Source organism: Micromesistius poutassou (assembly GCF_964030765.1).
Source record: "Micromesistius poutassou genome assembly, contig: SCAFFOLD_4548, whole genome shotgun sequence".
Lineage (NCBI taxonomy): Eukaryota > Metazoa > Chordata > Actinopteri > Gadiformes > Gadidae > Micromesistius > Micromesistius poutassou.
Window position 1 is genome coordinate 1 of NW_028180046.1, and position 20,843 is coordinate 20,843.

The window sequence follows — 20,843 nt, forward strand, 5'->3', positions numbered from 1 at the left end:
GAACCGCTGAGGACTGACCTGGAAGAAGACCTCCTGGGTGTTTGAGGACCGCTGAGGGACTGACCTGGAAGAAGACCTCCTGGGTGTTTGAGGACCGCTGAGGGACTGACCTGGAAGAAGACCTCCTGGGTGTTTGAGGACCACTGAGGGACTGACCTGGAAGAAGACCTCCTGGGTGTTTGAGGACCGCTGAGGGACTGACCTGGAAGAAGACCTCCTGGGTGTTTGAGGACCACTGAGGGACTGACCTGGAAGAAGACCTCCTGGGTGTTGGAGGACCGCTGAGGGACTGACCTGGAAGAAGACCTCCTGGGTGTTGGAGGACCGCTGAGGGACTGACCTGGAAGAAGACCTCCTGGGTGTTCTTGGGGATCTGTCGGAGCCCCGAGTCCCCGAGCTCTCCGGACACACAAACCCAGGGGTTGACCGTTGTCATGGCGATGCTGAGCTTCTTCATGGGGATGATGACAACGCGATACGGAATACCTTGAAGAGAGGAGCACGTCACTTCTGATAACATCTGTTCAGGTCTACATGTTTATATACTTATATATACTGTATATATAAATAAATATATTAGGGCTGTCAAACGATTACTTTAATCGCATAGTATTGGTGAGTTAACTCACGATTAATCACATTAAAAAAATTATATTTTAAGTCCACTCCAATTGTAGATGGAGTTGGATGGAGTTGTAGTTGGAGATTATAAAATGGAATGACACATTATCATTCATACCAAATGTACTTAATAAGCAAAAACTAGACCAAGTGGTCTTGAGGAGTTTTATTGACTCACTCAGTGTGGGTTGAATATAAACTTACAGAACACCACAGATTGGGGAATTGTAAACACTTACTGCAATTGTAATAAGGCAGTGACTTACGTGTAACTTAATGTAAAGTAAGTTGAACTAAAAACAAAAATTAATTCTGATATGAATGTTGACATTCTGTTGGCAAAACCTTTCAAAATCAGTAAAAAAAGAATGGGTGTTAATGCGTCTATGTTTTTATCAAATTAAAATAAGATTGTGTTAACGCGTTATAATCGTGCATATTTTAACAGCCCTAAGATATAAATAATGACAGGAGATCACACACATAGCTAAAATAAACTCTGTAACCTGCTGTATGGGAAAGTACTCTTTCCTATACTTTGTCTTGTGGAATGGCTTCCCTTCCAACTTCAATTGTTGAGCTCCTCCTACTTTCATTTTAAATCTTCAATAAAAATGCTTAGCAAACTCATAAACAAAATCAAAGATCCTTGAAGTAGGAATATTGGAGTAGGAATATTGTATGTTTGTGTGTCTGCTTGTCTTTCCTCAATGTTTTATGTATTGTTTCTGCCCTTACATCTTAAGGACCACAATGGAAACAAGCCTTTGGGCTTTATTGTGTTTTTAAAAATATATATATTTATCTGACCATATATAAAGACAATACCAACTTTGATGACTTGGTTCATTTAGAAAACACAGGTTTTCTTTTTTAATTTCCGGCCCACAGCAACAATATATATTAACCAAACCCTGAACAACATTAATAATATAAGCTGTTCTAAGTTCATTTATTTTAGGGCTACTGACTGATGGAGGACACAGAGCCTACTGACTGATGGAGGACACAGAGCCTACTGACTGATGGAGGACACAGAGCCTACTGACTGATGGAGGACACAGAGCCTACTGACTGATGGAGGACACAGAGCCTACTGACTGATGGAGGACACAGAGCCTACTGACTGATGGAGGACACAGAGCCTACTGACTGATGGAGGACACAGAGCCTACTGACTGATGGAGGACACAGAGCCTACTGACTGATGGAGGACACAGAGCCTACTGACTGATGGAGGACACAGAGCCTACTGACTGATGGCGGTGAAGAGGCGGGTGAAGCAGAGGTAGTCCACCGTGTTCAGAGACAGGAGGTGGAACAGGAACTGCTCTCGCTCCTCCTCACACAGCAGGAAGGCGTGGGGCCGGTACAGCTGCCTGCAGCAGACAAACACAACCAGGAGGAGATGACATCAACAGTAGTACTGGTGGAGGGTGGTGACCAGCCATCACCTCCCACACCGAAGGACGTCTCCTTCATGGCAGCATGGACCAGCCTCACGTACCAGGTCCCTCAGTCTACCAGCAACCCACATCCCACCGCGGGCCCCTGAAGACCACTCGGGAGAAGCAGCCACACAGGGGCGCTGTGACACCAGTGGAATAACACCCTTGTTTAGACTTAGATTTAGACTGGATTTTTCAAGTAAGAAGGTCTTCAGATATAGTTGCTCATGAAGCGGCTGAATATGGTATTGACCCCATAAGTACGACTGGGGTCAATGCAGAGCAGGAGCCAGGGGGTCAAAAGTAATGAGTCAGGGCACCCTGTCCAGGGCATCTCCTTTAACCCACTTTCCTGTTCATCAAACAGTTATATACATTTATATATATATGTACACATGTCTCTTATGCAACATTTGTCTTGGTTCCACTCTTACAGCTCTATGGGCGGGGGTCATAGATCATTCTACTGGACGTGTTCCTGTGTGTTGTCATGTCGTTGTCATGGTGATGTATGGTGTTTGAGATGGGGGTTCAGGGGTCAGAGGTCGAGGGCTCTTGCCTGAGCAGCTCCTGGTCGGAGAGCAGCTCCTTGAGATGTTTGGAGAGGAGCTTCTTCTCCAGCGCCAGGTGGATCCAGGCCCGGACCAGAGCCACCTCAGACAGACCTTCACTCATCCTCTGGACGAACCTGAGGAGCAGGTCAGCAGCACAACGTGTGACGTACACTGTATTAACATAGCCCTCAAACACGGTTATACTCACACAGGCCCATTGGTGCTGAAGGAACCATTAGGAGCTAAGAGTGAATAAAGTGTGTCAAAAACACACTGGCCCATTGGTGCTGAAGGAACCGTTAGGAGCTAAGAGTGAATAAAGTGTGTCAAAAACACACTGGCCCATTGGTGCTGAAGGAACCGTTAGGTGTTATTTGGAGTACATTGTCTCACTTTGAGACTATTTTGATTTTAGACTTCTGCTGGCTCAGTTCTGACCAATCACACTCTCTTCTGTGATTGGTTGGGGGACTTGTCAGTTCCACGTGCTGGGATTCAACTCTGGAGTCCACAGATACTGTGGGAACACCTCAAGATCCAAATAACACAACCTTGAATTGCAGAGCAGGGCCTGAGGAACCTGAGGAACCATACCTCATGTCCTGCAGCAGCGTGTCCTTCACAGGGGCCAGCGAGTCCTCCTCAGACCTTCTGGGTTCCTGCCCAGAGACCCCTAGACCAGAACCAGAACCAGATCTTACACAACAACACAACCTAATCCTTTCTAGGTGCTCTATTAAACACTTGAGTTATGAAATATATTGTGTCAAAGTGTCAAGAGTGACAGTACTAATATCCCTGCTGACATCTTATGTGGCTCTATCTCACACACAAACACCCACACACATGCACACACCCACAATATTCCCCACACTAGTACGGTGATGACTGCCGGCCTCCCACAGACCTGAGGGCGGGGCCAGCGCGTCGCTCTTCCCCCTGACCGCCTGGTAGTGGAGCAGGTGGGACCACAGCGTGGAGGGCCCCTGGGAGACGAGCACAGGCCCTCGGGCTGTAAAGGCCTCTTCACATTCACATTCAGTTCTTCACAGGTAGCCAGAGATTACAGCGCACAAGTGTCAGTGTTTGTTGTGTTGTGATGGCACTCCTTTTGAATAAGGGACAATTCAGAACTCAACAAAAAGTAATTTAAAGTGTGTTTCCCTCACACTAACCGGCGCTAGGCTATTGGAACTCGCCAAGTCATCGGTAGCGGCTAACAGAAAGCAGACGCTAACCCAGTGACGACCACTGCTTTACGCACAGCGTAAACTAAACAACTCCTCTGAACCTGGGTAAACAGAAATAAACATAACCCGATTAATATACAGAAACGCTAAGGCCCAGATGACTTACTAGTGCACCTTCTGAACTAGAGGAGAGGAGTGAGTGAGTGAGAGAGAGTGAGTGTGAGAGAGACAGAGTGAGAGAGACAGTGAGAGTGAGAGAGAGAGAGAGAGACATACAGAATGAGAGAGACAGTGAGAGTGAGAGAGAGAGAGACATACAGAATGAGAGAGACAGTGAGAGTGAGAGAGACAGTGAGAGTGAGCGAGAGAGAGAGAGAGTGAGACCGAGTGAGAGAGAGAGAGAGACAGACAGAGAGAGAGACAGAGAGAGAGAGAGAGAGAGAGAGACAGTGAGAGTGAGACCTGTTTGAGCTGCAGGCCGTGGCCCCAGGTCCTCTCCAGCAGGTCACACAGACCCTGGATCAGCGTCCTCTCCTGCAGGCCGGAGAGGTCCCCCGGGCCCCCCCCCTCCAGGCTCTCCTTCCCTATCCGCTCCACCAGCATGCGCTTGGTCTTCACACACACACACACACACACACACACACACACACGTTCAAAGCAGTAGGTAAGTGCTAAGGTAGATGACCATGGTTGCTAGTCAACCAAAACAAACGAAGAGCCAAGTACCCAATAATAAGAATAAACACGATGATTATGGAGTGTGTGTGAGGCCGCTTTAAGCAGTCAGACCGATTGGACTCCATCGATGCACAAAGCTTGAATCAGCGGTCACCACACAGAGCTCCCACTGGCTCTGTGAATCATTATCCTTAAAACGTTTTAATTATCTTCACCCTCTGTACTGTTTTTTGGGGATCCAAGTAAAAGCAGCCTAGGTGGAGCGATGGAGTCCCTAGATGGTGTAGCGAGGGACCCTGATACATGCTCTGACCTTCAGGTGACCCTGATACATGAACTGACCTTCAGGGACCCTGATACATGTACTGACCTTCAGGGACGCTGATACATGCTCTGACATTCAGGTGACCCTGATACATGCTCTGACCTTCAGGTGAAGTTGATACATGCACTGACCTTCATGTGAACTTGATACATGCACTGACCTTCAGGTGACCCTGATACATGAACTGACCTTCAGGTGACCCTGATACATGCTCTGACCTTCAGGTGACCCTGATACATGCACTGACCTTCAGGCGACACTCGTTCAGGAGCCCGTAGACAAACTCCCTGTGGGTTTGAGTGACAGCTGAAGGGGAGGGGTCCAACAGTCTGGAATAACACAGGTTCCTCCTCCCGAACGAGCACTTCTGTAAAGCAGAGACCAGGGGCCGTATTCACAAAGAATCTTAGGGCTAAAAGTAGGTCCTAAGTGGCGAATTTAGGAGAAACTCCTAAAAAAATATAGGCTAAATCGTGAGGTATCAAACGTGTGGTTGAATTAGTGTGGGATGCAATAACAAACAAACAGGAATTAACCCGATTAGTTCCGATATAAAATGTTTGGCAACACTTATATTTAGCAACAGGGAAGATGGAACTTTGCAATGCAGACAATTTAAGAATGTCGCAACCATCAGTCAGCCGTGCCCTAAACCAAACCATCAACATGCTCTCTAGACCACATATCATCAACAGTTGATCCGGTTTCCTTTTGGACAATCAACAACTACACAGGGTCAAAGCCAACCTCATGGCAATCGCAGGTATGCCCGTTGTGGTCGGTGCTATTGGCGGGACGCACATCAAAATCATTGCGCCATCAACAGATGAGGAAGCGGTCTGAGGCAGCTTTTTGAGAGGCACCATGAACCAGCTGGATCACCTGCTGGGTGACAGTGGCTATCCCTGCAAGACGTGGCTCTTGACACCCTATCTCAATCCACAACCGGGAGCACAGTTAAAGTATAACATGTAAATGATTACAAGCATTATGATTGATTACGATAAGAGCACACAAATCTAAATGTAAAATATAAATCCCCAAATATAATCCCCCTCCTCTCCAGCACAAACTGGGCCAGCAGTAGCAGTTGGTCCTGGAACCAGTTGGGCTTTCGCTTGTGTTTCACGTCTTTTTGTCTCTGCTTTCCTTCATCGTGATAGGAGGACTTGAACGGTGGTATGGGCTGATATTTAAAGTGTTTAAGTGCTGGAAATATGCTCATTGGATTATAGTTTGCAGGGTGCTTTTAATTACTTCCTTGATATAATGCAATTGACGTATTTCTATTGTTGGCTTTCTCTTTCTCTTTAACGTGCATACAACGTCATTATCGTGGTCTGACAAACGTGTCATCATGCGTGTATTCTGCTAACTGCACTGACCATAACTATTTGATAGGACTTCATTTGTAGCCTCGGCTATTTCCTTATTTTTCGTTGATTGCAGGTGAGTTTCAACGAGACCGCCGGCACTCAACAACCAATCACCGTACTGACCGCTTCTAAACTTGCGCACGAGAATCGACGTAAGGGGGCGTTAGGGGGCGTTACTCTCAATTCACTCTTAGTGATTTATCCTTAGTATGAGTCGGTCTCAGCGGCTTTGTGAATTTAAGAAAAAACTCCTACATAAAAACTTTTAGCGCGAGTTAGGAGCACTCCTAGCGGTGAGATAAAAAGCGTTGTGAATACGGCCCCTGATCAGTAACAGGAAGTCATACATAAGACAACATCATGGAGTCATAACTCACTCTGAACATCATGGAGTCATAGACTCACTCTGAACATCATGGAGTCATAACTCACTCTGAACATCATGGAGTCATAGACTCACTCTGAACATCATGGAGTCATAACTCACTCTGAACATCATGGAGTCATACATAAGACTCATGGAGTCATAGACTCATGGAGTCATAGACTCACCACTGGGATGACCTTTAAATCCTTTGAACAGCAGGCGTCACATTCCTTCATAGAGACTAAAGCCCCATGAAGCGTCTACACATGCAGTGTGTGTGTGTGTGTGTGTGTGTGTGATATTACGTGGTTCTGGTCGTTGTCGGTTCCGGTGGGTTCCCTGTTTGTGCTTCTCTTGGGTTCTGTCCATCGTGACCCGGTAGCCCGACCCGCCCTCCTGTTGATTTAAATTAACATAATTACTAATGTATACACATATACATTTAAACACACACACACATACATACATACAGGGGCGGAGCTATGGGCCCCGGGCCCTCCGCCGTGTCACAGGGGGCCCCTCCCATGCTCACTCCTTTTCAATAAAGTGGAATGAATGGATGAATAGTTGAGGCCTGTTTACGTGTTAGGTTGCAAAGTGCCATTTTCACTTTTCCTCAAACTCAAACTACCAACATTTTGAACACAAAATATATAGGCTAGAGTATAGATTATAAAAGGAAAAATATATACATAAAATCCATAAAATAAGGCTTATTTGAATCCATAAAATTAGGCTTATTGTAGCCAGGCCTTCTAATTGTTTGTTTATAATTTGTCCCTATCCATTCGTTCTTAGAACTTCTGATCTCTTAAAACTAATTAGTTCAATATTTTTGTTGTACTAGCCTATAGGCCTGTATTTCAGAAGTGGTTCAGTAGTGTGTATGTGGCTTTATTTAGTTGGGATCTTTGTAATATATGTTTATAGTTTAGCCTAACCCAGCCACTTAAGCCAGCTCAACTAGGTGCCGGTCCCAAGTGTAATGACGGCCTACAGTGTTCACTCCACTCTCCTCACTGGCATAGGCCGCAGACAGGCAGTGTGTGTGTGTGTGTGTGTGTGTGTGTGTGTGTGTGTTGGGGGGGGGCCCTTGACCCATTTCTTAAAGGGCCCTAAGCAGCCACGCCCTTGGGGGTGTGGCTGCTTACCTGTTGGGGGTGTGGCTGCTGAGCACGTGGGGCTGCAGGGCGGGGAAGAGGCCCGGCTGGTGCCGGCCCTGTCCGATCCTCATGTCCAGCAGGTGAGGGTGGACGGCCGTGTGGCTCGTCTTCAGGAGCCGCTGCTCCACCGCCTGGGCTGGAGACACAGAAGCAGAACCATCAGGTGACCAGGTGAGGTCCACACAGAACCATCAGGTGACCAGGTGAGGTCCACACAGAACCATCAGGTGACCAGGTGAGGTCCACACAGAACCATCAGGTGACCAGGTGAGGTCCACACAGAACCATCAGGTGACCAGGTGAGGTCCACACAGAACCATCAGGTGACCAGGTGAGGTCCACACAGAACCATCAGGTGACCAGGTGAGGACATGGTATCTTGCTAGAGGAGGACGTCCTCTTCTTATGTTCCTCAGTCAGTCAGCGGCGCTGGAATGAATTTCAAAGTGCGGGTGCGTCTAAATGCGTCTAAATGCGTCTAAATGCGCAATTCTCTCAGAGTTTTGAGACCAAAACAGATCAGCAGATTTCTTTGTGCACAACATTCAGCTTTGTAATATCCTCGACGCTCCACCCAAACACAAAATCCAAAACATAAATCATACAAGTTTTAAGAACAAATTCAGACGAAGGTACAGCAGCACAACGATCTGAAGTGTGGTGCTGGCTCAGAACGCTCGTGTAGCCTCTATGTTTTCTGGGGTCGAAGCATCCGATTGGCTGTTGGACGTGACTTTGTGACCAAGAGGCAAGAGCAGACGTAATTTAAAGTTACAACGCTGACCTAGTTCATGCTGCAACCACCACTGCAACGCCATGACGTGGACAAATATAATTATTAATTGTTGTTGTTTTTGTTTTGTTTTTTTAAGTGTTGGTGCGGTTGCACCACCTGCACCATGGAGCCCCTGACGTCTGTAGTAACACATCTGAACCAGGGGGGTCTGACCGGGGAACCCTGGTGTATAATTGGCCGGCTGTGGCTATTATCATTCCTGTGCCCAGAAAGTGGTATGTGAGTTGTCCTAATGACTACAGAGCAGTGGCTCTAACCTCAGTCATCGTGAAGGTGTTTGAGTGTCACTTGACCCTTCCCAGTTCTCATACAGACACAACAGGTCTGTTGAAGATGCTGTTTCTCTCTGCACTCACAACATCTTACACCTGGAAGGGACAGCTACATATGCATGGGTATGGTTTATTGATTTTAGTTCTGCTTTTAATAACATCATCCCAAAGAGATTGTGTGACAAACTCCTGGGGCTGGGTGTTAAGGAGTCCATGTGCAGATGGATCCTTGACTTCTTCACTGACAGATCTCAGGTGGTTAGGGTTAATAATCTTTTATCTAAATCAATGTCTACTAGCATTGGTGCCCCCCAGGGGTGCGTTTTGTCGCCTCTCCTGTTCTCATTTTGTACAAATGACTGCATTTCTCACCATGACTCAGTGAGGATTAGATTTAGATTTAGATTTAGATTTAGATTTAGATTTAGATTTAGATTTCAGATGATCCCACTGTTGTAGGCCTCATCACCAACGACGGTGAATCATCTTACAAAGCAGAAGTGTCGTTGCTGGCAGAGTGGTGTTCCATTAACAACTTGACCCTCAACATCTCCAAGACCAAGGAGATGGTTGTTGATTTCAGGAGTCAAAATTTTAAACTGCTTCATCCCCTGGCCCTCAAGGACCAAGCGGTAGATTGGGTGGACAGCTTCAGGTTCCTTGGGACCACCATCTCCTCCAATCTTAAATGGAACACTAATGTCAGCCACATTGTGAAAAAAGGCCACCAGAGACCGTTCTTTTTAAAACAACTTAAAATATGTAAAGTGTCCAAGGCTGCGATGCTTCAGTTGTATAGGGCTGTGATAGAGAGTATCCTATATAGTATACTATATATATACTAGAGTATCCTCACTGTCTCTATCACTGTGGGGGGGGGGGGGGGGAACTGTGATAGAGAGTATCCTCACTGTCTCTATCACTGTGGGGGGGGGGGGGGGGGGAACTGTGATAGAGAGTATCCTCACTGTCTCTATCACTGTGGGGGGGTAACTGTGATAGAGAGTATCCTCACTGTCTCTATCACTGTGGGGGGGTAACTGTGATAGAGAGTATCCTCACTGTCTCTATCACTGTGGGGGGGTAACTGTGATAGAGAGTATCCTCACTGTCTCTATCACTGTGTGGGGGGTAACTGTTCAGCGGATGATGAGTCTGCTCTGAACAGGGTAGTTAGGTCAGCATCCAGGATCATTGGGCTAGACCTCCCCAATATCAGTGACATCTACAACACCCGTCTCGTCAAAACTGGACGGAAAATAGTCTTGGATTCATCTCACCCTGCTAGTTCCCTTTTCAGCCCTCTGCCATCAGGCAGAAGGTTCTGCATCAGGTCCAGAGCACCCCATTCTCAAACCTATCCTCAGGCTGAGGGCCCTTAATGCCCACGACACTCCTTATCTGCTCTGCTTACAGAGCTGTCCTTCTCCTCAGGGGATTTAAATGCACTAGCACTTTGTCTCGTATGTTCTCACTGGTAACAATGCATGTGTCTAGTTTGAATGTGATGTCTTTTGTGTATTTCCAGTCAGACTTGTTGTCTCCTTTGTTCTGTGTGGTCTTGTACTGTCCTGTGTGAGCCAATATCCCCAAAATCAATTCCAGACGATTTACGTCGTTTGGCAATAATAAAGACTTGACATGATGAAGAGAAGAGTCGTACATGGAAGAACGTTAGAGACAAAGTCCTGTTGCCGTCATCCGTCGTCATCCAGACGGAGTTAACCATACAGAAGCCTTCAGAACATCCTGGTGACCTTTGACCTGTCTGAAGGCCTGGACATTAGACCGCGCTTTGGGCCTTCACCCTGCGCCCCGTTCTCCACCCTGTTCTCTGTTCTCCACCCTGTTCTCTGTTCTCTGTTCTCCACCCTGTTCTCTGTTCTCTGTTCTCCACCCTGTTCTCTGTTCTCTGTTCTCCACCCTCTTCTCTGTTCTCTGTTCTCTGTTCTCCACCCTGTTCTCTGTTCTCTGTTCTCCACCCTGTTCTCTGTTCTCTGTTCTCCACCCTCTTCTCTGTTCTCTGTTCTCCACCCTCTTCTCTGTTCTCTGTTCTCCACCCTGTTCTCTGTTCTCTGTTCTCTGTTCTCTGTTCTCCACCCTCTTCTCTGTTCTCTGTTCTCCACCCTGTTCTCTGTTCTCTGTTCTCTGTTCTCTGTTCTCCACCCTCTTCTCTGTTCTCTGTTCTCCACCCGTTCTCTGTTCTCTGTTCTCTGTTCTCTGTTCTCCACCCTCTTCTCTGTTCTCTGTTCTCCACACTGTTCTCTGTTCTCTGTTCTCTGTTCTCCACCCTGTTCTCTGTTCTCTGTTCTCTGTTCTCCACCCTGTTCTCTGGGGTACTCAGGCCTCATCCTGGGGGAGGAGACCCTCTCTGATGGGGGAGGAGACCCTCTCTGATGGGGGGGAGGAGACCCTCTGTGATGGGGGAGGAGACCCTCTGTGATGGGGGGGAGACCCTCTGTGATGGGGGAGGAGACCCTCTGTGATGGGGGGGAGACCCTCTGTGATGGGGAGGAGACCCTCTGTGATGGGGGGGAGACCCTCTGTGATGGGGGGGAGACCCTCTGTGATGGGGGGGAGACCCTCTGTGATGGGGGAGGAGACCCTCTGTGATGGGGAGGAGACCCTCTGTGATGGGGGGGAGACCCTCTGTGATGGGGGAGGAGACCCTCTGTGAGGGAGAACTCACCCTCCTCGGAGAGCGCCTCCTGGTGGCCGCTCCGCCCCGGGGGCGCCCGCCGGCTGCGCTCCAGGCGCTGGTCAAACAGACGCTGGAGCGGCTCGCCGTCCACCCAGCGCGAGATCAACTTCCTGTCCACGAACGCTGAGAACATGGACGTCTCCAGGAAGCGGGACAGGAAGTGCAGGTGACTCACGGGCTGGATGGAAAGGAAGGAAGCCTGGGAGGAAAACAAGAGCGGTTAACGGTTAACCCTCCTAACCCAAACCCATCAGGTTAACCCATCAGGTTAACCCTCCTAACCCAAACCCATCAGGTTAACCCATCAGGTTAACCCTCCTAACCCAAACCCATCAGGTTAACCCATCAGGTTAACCCTCCTAACCCAAACCCATCAGGTTAACCCATCAGGTTAACCCTCCTAACCCATCAGGTTAACCCTCCTAACCCATCAGGTTAACCCTCTGGACCAGCAGCCCATCCTAACCCCATCAGGTTAACCATCTTGTATCACAACATCGGCGCACAATCATGTCCTACAATATTAATTCCCTAATAGTCATTGGATAATATTTTAAGATAATCCGACCTTAATATTGAGGGGATTGCCTATGCAGGTGAAGTGCGACTGTACAATAAGTCTTTTTACATTAAGATAAGGTGAAGGCGTACTTTGTCGAAGTTGCAGGTCCCCTCTGGGTTGCTGAGCCAGGCGTCCAGGCTGGTGGCGCTGTGCGTCACAAACTCCTCGTAGCGGCCGAACACGGCGGCCAGCCGCCCGGCCACCGCCTCCCTCAGCTGGACGTTCATCTGGGCCGCCTGCAGCTCCTTCTGCTCCCCGTCCTCCAGCGGCCCCGTCGGCCCCCCCCCGCCCGGCCGCCCCCCCGCCTGGCACCGCCGGGCGAGGGCCTGCAGCCGCTCCAACACCGCCAGCTCCTCGCCGCCCAGGTTCCCGTTCTGCCTGTCCTCTATCAGGTCCTCCAGCACCAGGGAGGAGGCGGGGGGGCGGGGGGAGGAGGTGGGGGGGCGGGGGGAGGAGGCGGGGGGGCGGGGGGAGGAGGCGGGCTGGGGGGTCACTCCGAAGCGCAGGAGCACCTCCCTCAGCTCCTGGGCCAGCTGCTCCTGGTCCGGGAAGGAGGGGAGGCCCTCTGGGACCTCCAGGCCCCGGTTATCAACGTCCACGAAACACAGCGTGGCCTGGAGGACAGACAGACAGACAGACAGGCACGCCGACAGAGAGACAGAGAGACACACAGACAGGCACGCAGACAGAGAGACAGACACGCAGACAGAGAGACAGAGAGACACACAGACAGGCACGCAGACAGACACGCAGACAGACACGTCATAGAAAGAAGGAACTTTCCAACTAGTGAGTATGATTAGCTGTGTGCTGTCTGAAGGAGAGGCCTCTCTGTGGACGTCTCTGCTGCTGAGCCGCTGGATGAAACAGACAGTGTGTCAGTCTTCAGCTTTAACCTTTAACACTGAACCCACTACCTACAGTCAGAACACACACTCATCTCATTCTATATCAGGACAGCATTATATTAATTATGAACAACAATTAGGCAAAGCCAGTACTTTGTGTTATGTGATATGTGGCGAGTAAGAGTGAATCCCAAAAAGATTTCGGCCCATCAACATTCTAATAAGAAGTCTGCGTAAAACATGTTTTTCATGCATTGTGCCATTAGTTTAGGACAATAATTAAGAATAAGATGATCAAACCACTAAGCGGACTGCTCCGCCGGCAGAGCAGCCGGAGGAGTCGGCATACGACCGAGAGGTCGGAACAATGGAGCGTCGGAGAAATGATATATACCCGAAATGAACTGACAGCTGTCTGCTGAAACATCGCTTTCTCGAATGAGTTTGTTGTTGCTGGTGACATAAAGAGGTCAACCGGTGGCTCTATTACCACTAGTTGAAATGGGTACAGCGCCACCTATCGTACCGGGGCATGACACGCTTCGGCCAATGAATCGATTTACTCACCGCCATGTATACGCGGACAATTGCAGTTGTCCAATTGAGGAGCATAATCGAGCTATGGCTTTAATCGAATTAAGCTGTGCATGTAAACGTACTGAATCACTAGGGTGTAGGGCGGTTCCACAGCTCTCACCAGGATGGCTCAACACGACTCTGCACCTAGGAGTGGGATGTGATGTCTGACTCTGACGGCGCTGTGTGGGAACTGACGGCAGACTGCGAGGACGGTGGACGGTGTTACTGAGGGTGGGAGGGATAATGGGGATTGGACTGAATTGAATTCTTAACTGATTGAGTAAGACTGCCTTTAAATCTCCAGCAGTAAACATAAGGATTCACTGTAAAAACGATAACTTGAGAGTGCTGGTCTTAAAAGGATTTTTACATTAAGTGAATATAAAACTACAAGTTGACTCCTATGATCTTGACTCCAATACAAAAGTTGTTCAGAATAAAATTCTGAACAAGACAAAGTCAGCATATTTTCAAATAGGGTGTGGCATCGAAATGGGCGTGGCCTGTCACTAAAATCGCGACAGTTCATAGACGCAATGTTTGATTTGAGCGCGACCGACTTAGTGGCCGTTGGGGACCAAAGTTCCAACTGCTCAAGTAAAATGAAGTCAATTGACAAAACAACATGGCCGCCAGAGGCTAGAAATCGTCAAAAATTGTCAAAATTTAACTTAACGTCAAAAGGCAGGGTTAACTTAACCCAATCATCATCAAACTTGGGATAGTCAAAGGCACATGGGTCAAGATGAAACTCTCCAAATTGTATCTCGAGATGGGCGTGGCCACTGACTAAAAGGACCACAGTTCATAGACGGAATGTTTGATTTGAGTGGTACCGACTTAGTGGCTGTTGGGGACCAAAGTTCCAACTGCTCAACTAAAATGGAGTTGATTGACAAAACAACATGGCCGCCAGAGGCTCAAAATCATCCAAAATTAACTTAATGCCAAAAAGCAAGGTTAACTTAAAGCAATCATCATCATCATTGTATCTATATCGGGCTATAGGGAGCGCTATAACAATTAACTGAAAATCCTACGCTCAATGTTAGGTGACTAAAGGCGGGGTTAACTTGAGTCAATCATCACACAAACTTGGTATACTTAAAGAAGCATAGGTCAAGGTTAACCTGGCTAAATCCATATGGTTCATCCATATAGGACCATAGGGGGTGCTACAGCAATTAATTTAAAACTTTAAAGACTCATAACTCCTCAGCCATTTGACTTACAGTCATGGAAGCCTATCACCAGATCTAAGCTGAGGCTATTCCAAAGCTGTCAGTTATGTTATTTTTAAGGTGTGGCAAGGAAATGGTTCCAAGGGACGGTTGACGGTAGCTTCCAAAGAAGTACCTTTACATTCTGCCAATGATTTCATTAGCCAAAGGTATTACTTCAGGATTCCTGATGGACAGGTTGGTTGCTCTTAGTAAGCAGAGAACCATTCTGCCCCAGCCATTGCCAATTTAGCCCACAATGATATGTTTTCGCTTGTTCTCTACCTGGTAGGATATTTTAAACTTTGAACTCTCCAACCCAATGTGTTACAACTATCGCTAATCCAAACAGCTATGCAAATCTATACGGTAAGAAACCCCAGAATACGCTGATCATCCTGATCAAATTTTGGATCAGTTTTCCCCAAAAACACTAACCAGTGTTGCAAGATTGGGCTGTTCCCCTCCCAATTGGGCTACTTTTCATCACTTTAGGCTGGAACAGTTAGCATTGGGCGGGTACATACAGTTTGGGCTGGTTTTGAAAAAAAAGTGTTAGTGAGATATACACTTGTACACAAGTGCCTTGTGTACAACCACCTAACTTAATAGTTATTACATTAATTTGGTCACATTCAAGTGTTTATTTTGCTCGAGCATTGGCCTTTTACGTGCCTATTTTGTGTGCTATGTATTAATGTCCGCTCATTGGTGTAAGACACATTTTCTGCTGCTGTCAGTGTGTTCTTTACACAGACCTTGTGAGGTGTGCGTGCGTGTGTGAGAGATAGAGGGACTGTCAGTTATGTCCAAAAATGCAAACTTTGAACAAGCATATCTCGTGAACGCTTTGACCTACAGTCATGAAACTTTGTTGACACATGCATATCCTCATGGTGAACAATTATGCCTCAAGAACCTATGACTTCCGGCGAACAGATTTGCCGCCATCTTGAATTTAGTTTAAAATATTAAATTCCCTAAGGATCCCAGGTTTTTTGACTTTGACAAAAATCCTTTAGCCCATATCGTCTATGGACCATTATCTTCAATCTGACTTAAAGATTAGTCTGTACAATACATTTTAAAGCACCCATGAGCCATTGACTTCTAAAAGGGGTGTGGTTTAAACCGTGAAAAGAGTTAAATGCTCATATCAACATCAAATTGGACTTCTATGATCTTGACTCCAATACAAAAGTTGTTCAGAATAAAATTCTGAACAAGACAAAGTCAGCATATTTTCAAATATGGTGTGGCATCGAAATGGGCGTGGCCTGTCACTAAAATCGCGACAGTTTATAGAGGCAATGTTTGATTTGAGCGGGACCGACTTAGTGGCTGTTGGGGACCAAAGTCTCAACTGCTCAACTAAAATGAAGTTGATTGACAAAACAACATGGCCGCCAGAGGCTAAAAATCATAAAAAATCGTCAAAATTTAACATAACGTCAAAAGGCAGGGTTAACTTAACCCAATCATCATCAAACTTGGGATAGTCACATGGGTCAAGATGAAACTCTCCAAATTGTATCTCGAGATGGGCGTGGCCACTGACTAAAATGACCACAGTTCATAGACGGAAGGTTTGATTTGAGTGGGACCGACTTAGTGGCTGTTGGGGACCAAAGTTCCAACTGCTCAACTAAAATGAAGTTGATTGACAAAACAACATGGCCGCCAGAGGCTCAAAATCATCCAAAATTAACTTAATGCCAAAAAGCAAGATTAACTTAAAGCAATCATCATCATCATTGTATCTATATCGGGCTATAGGGAGCGCTATAACAATTAACTGAAAATCCTACGCTCAATGTTAGGTGACTAAAGGCGGGGTTAACTTGAGTCAATCATCACACAAACTTGGTGTACTTAAAGAAGCATAGGTCAAGGTTAACCTGGCTAAATCCATATGGTTCATCCATATAGGACCATAGGGGGTGCTACAGCAATTAATTTAAAACTTTAAAGACTCATAACTCCTCAGCCATTTGACTTACAGTCATGGAAGCCTATCACCAGATCTAAGCTGAGGCTATTCCAAAACTGTCAGTTATGTTATTTTTAAGGTGTGGCAAGGAAATGGTTCCAAGGGACGGTTGACGGTAGCTTCCAAAGAAGTACCTTTACATTCTGCCAATGATTTCATTAGCCAAAGGTATTACTTCAGGATTCCTGATGGACAGGTTGGTTGCTCTTAGTAAGCAGAGAACCATTCTGCCCCAGCCATTGCCAATTTAGCCCACAATGATATGTTTTCGCTTGTTCTCTACCTGGTAGGATATTTTAAACTTTGAACTCTCCAACCCAATGTGTTACAACTATCGCTAATCCAAACAGCTATGCAAATCTATACGGTTAGAAACCCCAGAATACGCTGATCATCCTGATCAAATTTTGGATCAGTTTTCCCCAAAAACACTAACCAGTGTTGCAAGATTGGGCTGTTCCCCTCCCAATTGGGCTACTTTTCATCACTTTAGGCTGGAACAGTTAGCATTGGGCGGGTACATACAGTTTGGGCTGGTTTTGAAAAAAAGTTAGTGAGATATACAAAGTGCCTTGTGTACAACCACCTAACTTAATAGTTATTACATTAATTTGGTCACATTCAAATGTTTATTTTGATTGCCATTGTGGGAGTTGTCGTCTTCAATCCACAAGCGCCAAAAAGTCACTGTCTGCCTTTTCTCGGTCAAGAAGGCACCAAATTAGACATTTATGTTTCTATTCGACTAAATATATGACCCACTTTCAATACAGATTCATGTCTCCACCGGTGAAATTCTCCTTTAACATTAAGCAACCAGCAAGCAAACAACAAACTCAACAACAGTTTTCAGTGTTAGCCTCTGAAACACACGGTTGACAACACAACGTTTATGGGGCTGGGGGATCATAATGGAGAATGAGGTTTTATTTCTCCATCATCGTACCTCGTGGGGCAGGTTGAGGGCGGACCTCTGAACCCCGTCCCGGCCCTGGAGCCCCATCAGGAAGGGGACGGGGGCGTCCAGCAGGTGGTGCAGCGGGGCGGGCAGGACGGGGAGGTAGATGTGCTGCCACTGGAAGGGGAACAGCAGGCAGGTGATGCCCTCCGCCACCGTCATCAAACACTGCAGGTCTGGTGGGGGAGCAGAGCGGCTACACATTAACAGGACTGCACAGAGAGAGAGCTGAATGGTGCCCTCCCCGTCACGGCTCCCTCCCTCCCTCCTGAGAGGCCATGAAGATTCGCAATGAGCCAGCAGGGGTCTCAACTCTAAACTCTCAAACAAAGACGCAGGCAGATGCAGATATCTAAAAGAAAAGATCATCTCACAGAGCTCTAAATTACACTCAAAGTAAACTTCTTGCAGGGACAATCCCGGTCTGGGTGATGAAACCATCTGTCTGTCGTGGCTTTACTAAAACAACATTTGCCAATATCATTTTTCAAAATGACCTCCTTGTAACGATTCTAGCATTTAGCGCAAGCACGCCTGCAACGACTGTAGACAATGGCACATCGCCATTTAGCCATGTGCGTTTGAGAAGAACGACTTAAGAACACTACAAAATGCCTTATCGCAAAGTCTAAAGCTCTGTCGTTTTCCCACAACCCAACTCCCCCATAACTCGTACAGTTGATTTACTGCACGACAAATCAACTAACTGGGCTGTTTGTCCTCATCTGACGGCTGAACAGAGTCCAGGCCTAAAGCCCAAAGAGCGTCCAATAGGCTCCAGTGAGAGGGTTAAGTTAAGTTAAGTTAAGTAGGGTTAGGGTTAGGGGTAGGCTCCAGTGAGAGGGTTAAGTTAAGTTAAGTTAAGTAGGGTTAGGGTTAGGGGTAGGCTCCAGTGAGAGGGTTAAGTTAAGTTAAGTTAAGTTAAGTAGGGTTAGGGGTAGGGGTAGGCTCCAGTAAGAGGGTTAAGTTAAGTTAAGTTAAGTAGGGTTAGGGTTAGGGGTAGGCTCCAGTGAGAGGGTTAAGTTAAGTTAAGTTAAGTTAAGTAGGGTTAGGGTTAGGGGTAGGCTCCAGTGAGAGGGTTAAGTTAAGTTAAGTTAAGTAGGGTTAGGGGTAGGGGTAGGCTCCAGTAAGAGGGTTAAGTTAAGTTAAGTTAAGTAGGGTTAGGGGTAGGGGTAGGCTCCAGTGAGAGGGTTAAGTTAAGTTAAGTTAAGTTAAGTAGGGTTAGGGTTAGGGGTAGGCTCCAGTGAGAGGGTTAAGTTAAGTTAAGTTAAGTAGGATTAGGGTTAGGGGTAGGCTCCAGTGAGAGGGTTAAGTTAAGTTAAGTTAAGTAGGGTTAGGGGTAGGCTCCAGTGAGAGGGTTAAGTTAAGTTAAGTAGGGTTAGGGGTAGGCTCCAGTGAGAGGGTTAAGTTAAGTTAAGTTAAGTAGGGTTAGGGGTAGGGGTAAGCTCCAGTGAGAGGGTTAAGTTAAGTTAAGTTAAGTTAAGTAGGGTTAGGGGTAGGGGTAGGCTCCAGTGAGAGGGTTAAGTTAAGTTAAGTTAAGTTAAGTTAAGTAGGGTTAGGGGTAGGGGTAGGCTCCAGTGAGAGGGTTAAGTTAAGTTAAGTTAAGTAGGGTTAGGGGTAGGGGTAGGCTCCAGTGAGAGGGTTAAGTTAAGTTAAGTTAAGTAGGGTTAGGGGTAGGGGTAAGCTCCAGTGAGAGGGTTAAGTTAAGTTAAGTTAAGTTAAGTAGGGTTAGGGGTAGGGGTAGGCTCCAGTGAGAGGGTTAAGTTAAGTTAAGTTAAGTAGGGTTAGGGTTAGGGGTAGGCTCCAGTGAGAGGGTTAAGTTAAGTTAAGTTAAGTAGGGTTAGGGTTAGGGGTAGGCTCCAGTGAGAGGGTTAAGTTAAGTTAAATGAAGTAGGGTTAGGGGTAGGGGTAGGCTCCAGTGAGAGGGTTAAGTTAAGTTAAGTTAAGTAGGGTTAGGGTTAGGGGTAGGCTCCAGTGAGAGGGTTAAGTTAAGTTAAGTTAAGTAGGGTTAGGGTTAGGGGTAGGCTCGAGTGAGAGGGTTAAGTTAAGTTAAGTTAAGTAGGGTTAGGGTTAGGGGTAGGCTCCAGTGAGAGGGTTAAGTTAAGTTAAGTTAAGTAGGGTTAGGGTTAGGGGTAGGCGTCACCTCGAGAGTACAGCAGGACCTGCACCTCCAGCAGCACGCAGGTCAGCAGCCGCACCATGTTGTCCACGCCCAGCAGGGCGAAGGCCTCCCCCAGGGGGTAGTCCCCCAGGGGCAGGTCGGCGCCGTCGGGCCGCTGGCACACGATGGGCCCCTGGACGCCGTGGAAGCGGAGGGAGCGGCCGGGCGCGGGCAGCGGCACCTCGTACAGGACGTTGTGGATGTAGCTCTCCAGGGGCAGCGGGGGCGCCGCCGGCGACATCACCGCCTGGTACAACTGGGACAGGAAGTGGCGGGCGGCCTGCAGGAAGGGGAGGGGCATCAGGAGGCAGAGGGCCTTGGAGCCGTACAAGGTGTCGCTGGCCGGGTCGAAGGGCGCCGCGCAGCCCGGGCAGGAAGGGCCCCCACCCCCGCCCACGCCCACGCCCACGCCCGGGCCCCCGCCGCCGCCGCCCGGCAGGGAGTCGGCGTCGGAGCCGTCCAGACTGCTGAGGAGGGACTCCATGCTGCAGGCGGAGGGAGACGACACGTAGGAGGAGGAGGGGGAGGAGGAGGAGGAGGGGGAGGGGCCGGCGGGGGCGGAGCTGCAGTGCTCCACGCGGTGCATCTGGAACAGGCTCTGCATGGCGCTGGTGATGCGGGGGTTGGTCACCCGCTCGTAGAAGGTGTGGACGAAGCCGTAGGTGCGCGTGCCGTCGTCGGCGGTGATGGTGAAGGAGTGGAAGAGGGGGTCGCGGCCGTCCGCCTGCGTCCGGAACGCCAGCCCCCGCGGCATGCACAGCTGAGGGGGAGGAGCCAGAGGACAGGGGGCGGGGTTACCTCCAGAACGGTAGAAACGACCCTCCCATCTGTGAGATAAAGCGTCCTTCAGAAGGACTCGACAAGCTCACCAGGTTGACAGCATCTTTGTTAAAGGGACAGCGCTCTGAGCTCTCTGGGTAATGGACGAGAACCTTCGACTTGAACGACCTCCGGATCGGGCTCTGGTCAAATCCTTCTCCTGACAGAGAGACAGAGAGAGAGAGAGAGAGAGGCAGCAGAGAGAGAGAGAGAGA

At 48.0% G+C, this 20,843-nt stretch overlaps 1 protein-coding gene across 1 annotated transcript; it reads right to left on the reverse strand.

Annotated features, from left to right (window-relative positions):
• Positions 1 to 340: 340 nt before the first annotated feature.
• LOC311371181 (DENN domain-containing protein 5B-like) lies at positions 341 to 20,788 on the reverse strand (the record flags this gene model as incomplete). Its single annotated transcript, XM_084489385.1, has 14 exons — positions 341 to 486; positions 1,879 to 2,000; positions 2,629 to 2,757; positions 3,218 to 3,296; positions 3,531 to 3,609; positions 4,276 to 4,425; positions 5,064 to 5,183; positions 6,865 to 6,955; positions 7,711 to 7,858; positions 11,480 to 11,690; positions 12,143 to 12,667; positions 17,637 to 17,824; positions 19,792 to 20,569; positions 20,679 to 20,788. Coding segments are annotated over 14 exons (2,876 nt in total), but the record flags the coding sequence as incomplete, so codon positions are not given.
• Positions 20,789 to 20,843: the final 55 nt, after the last annotated feature.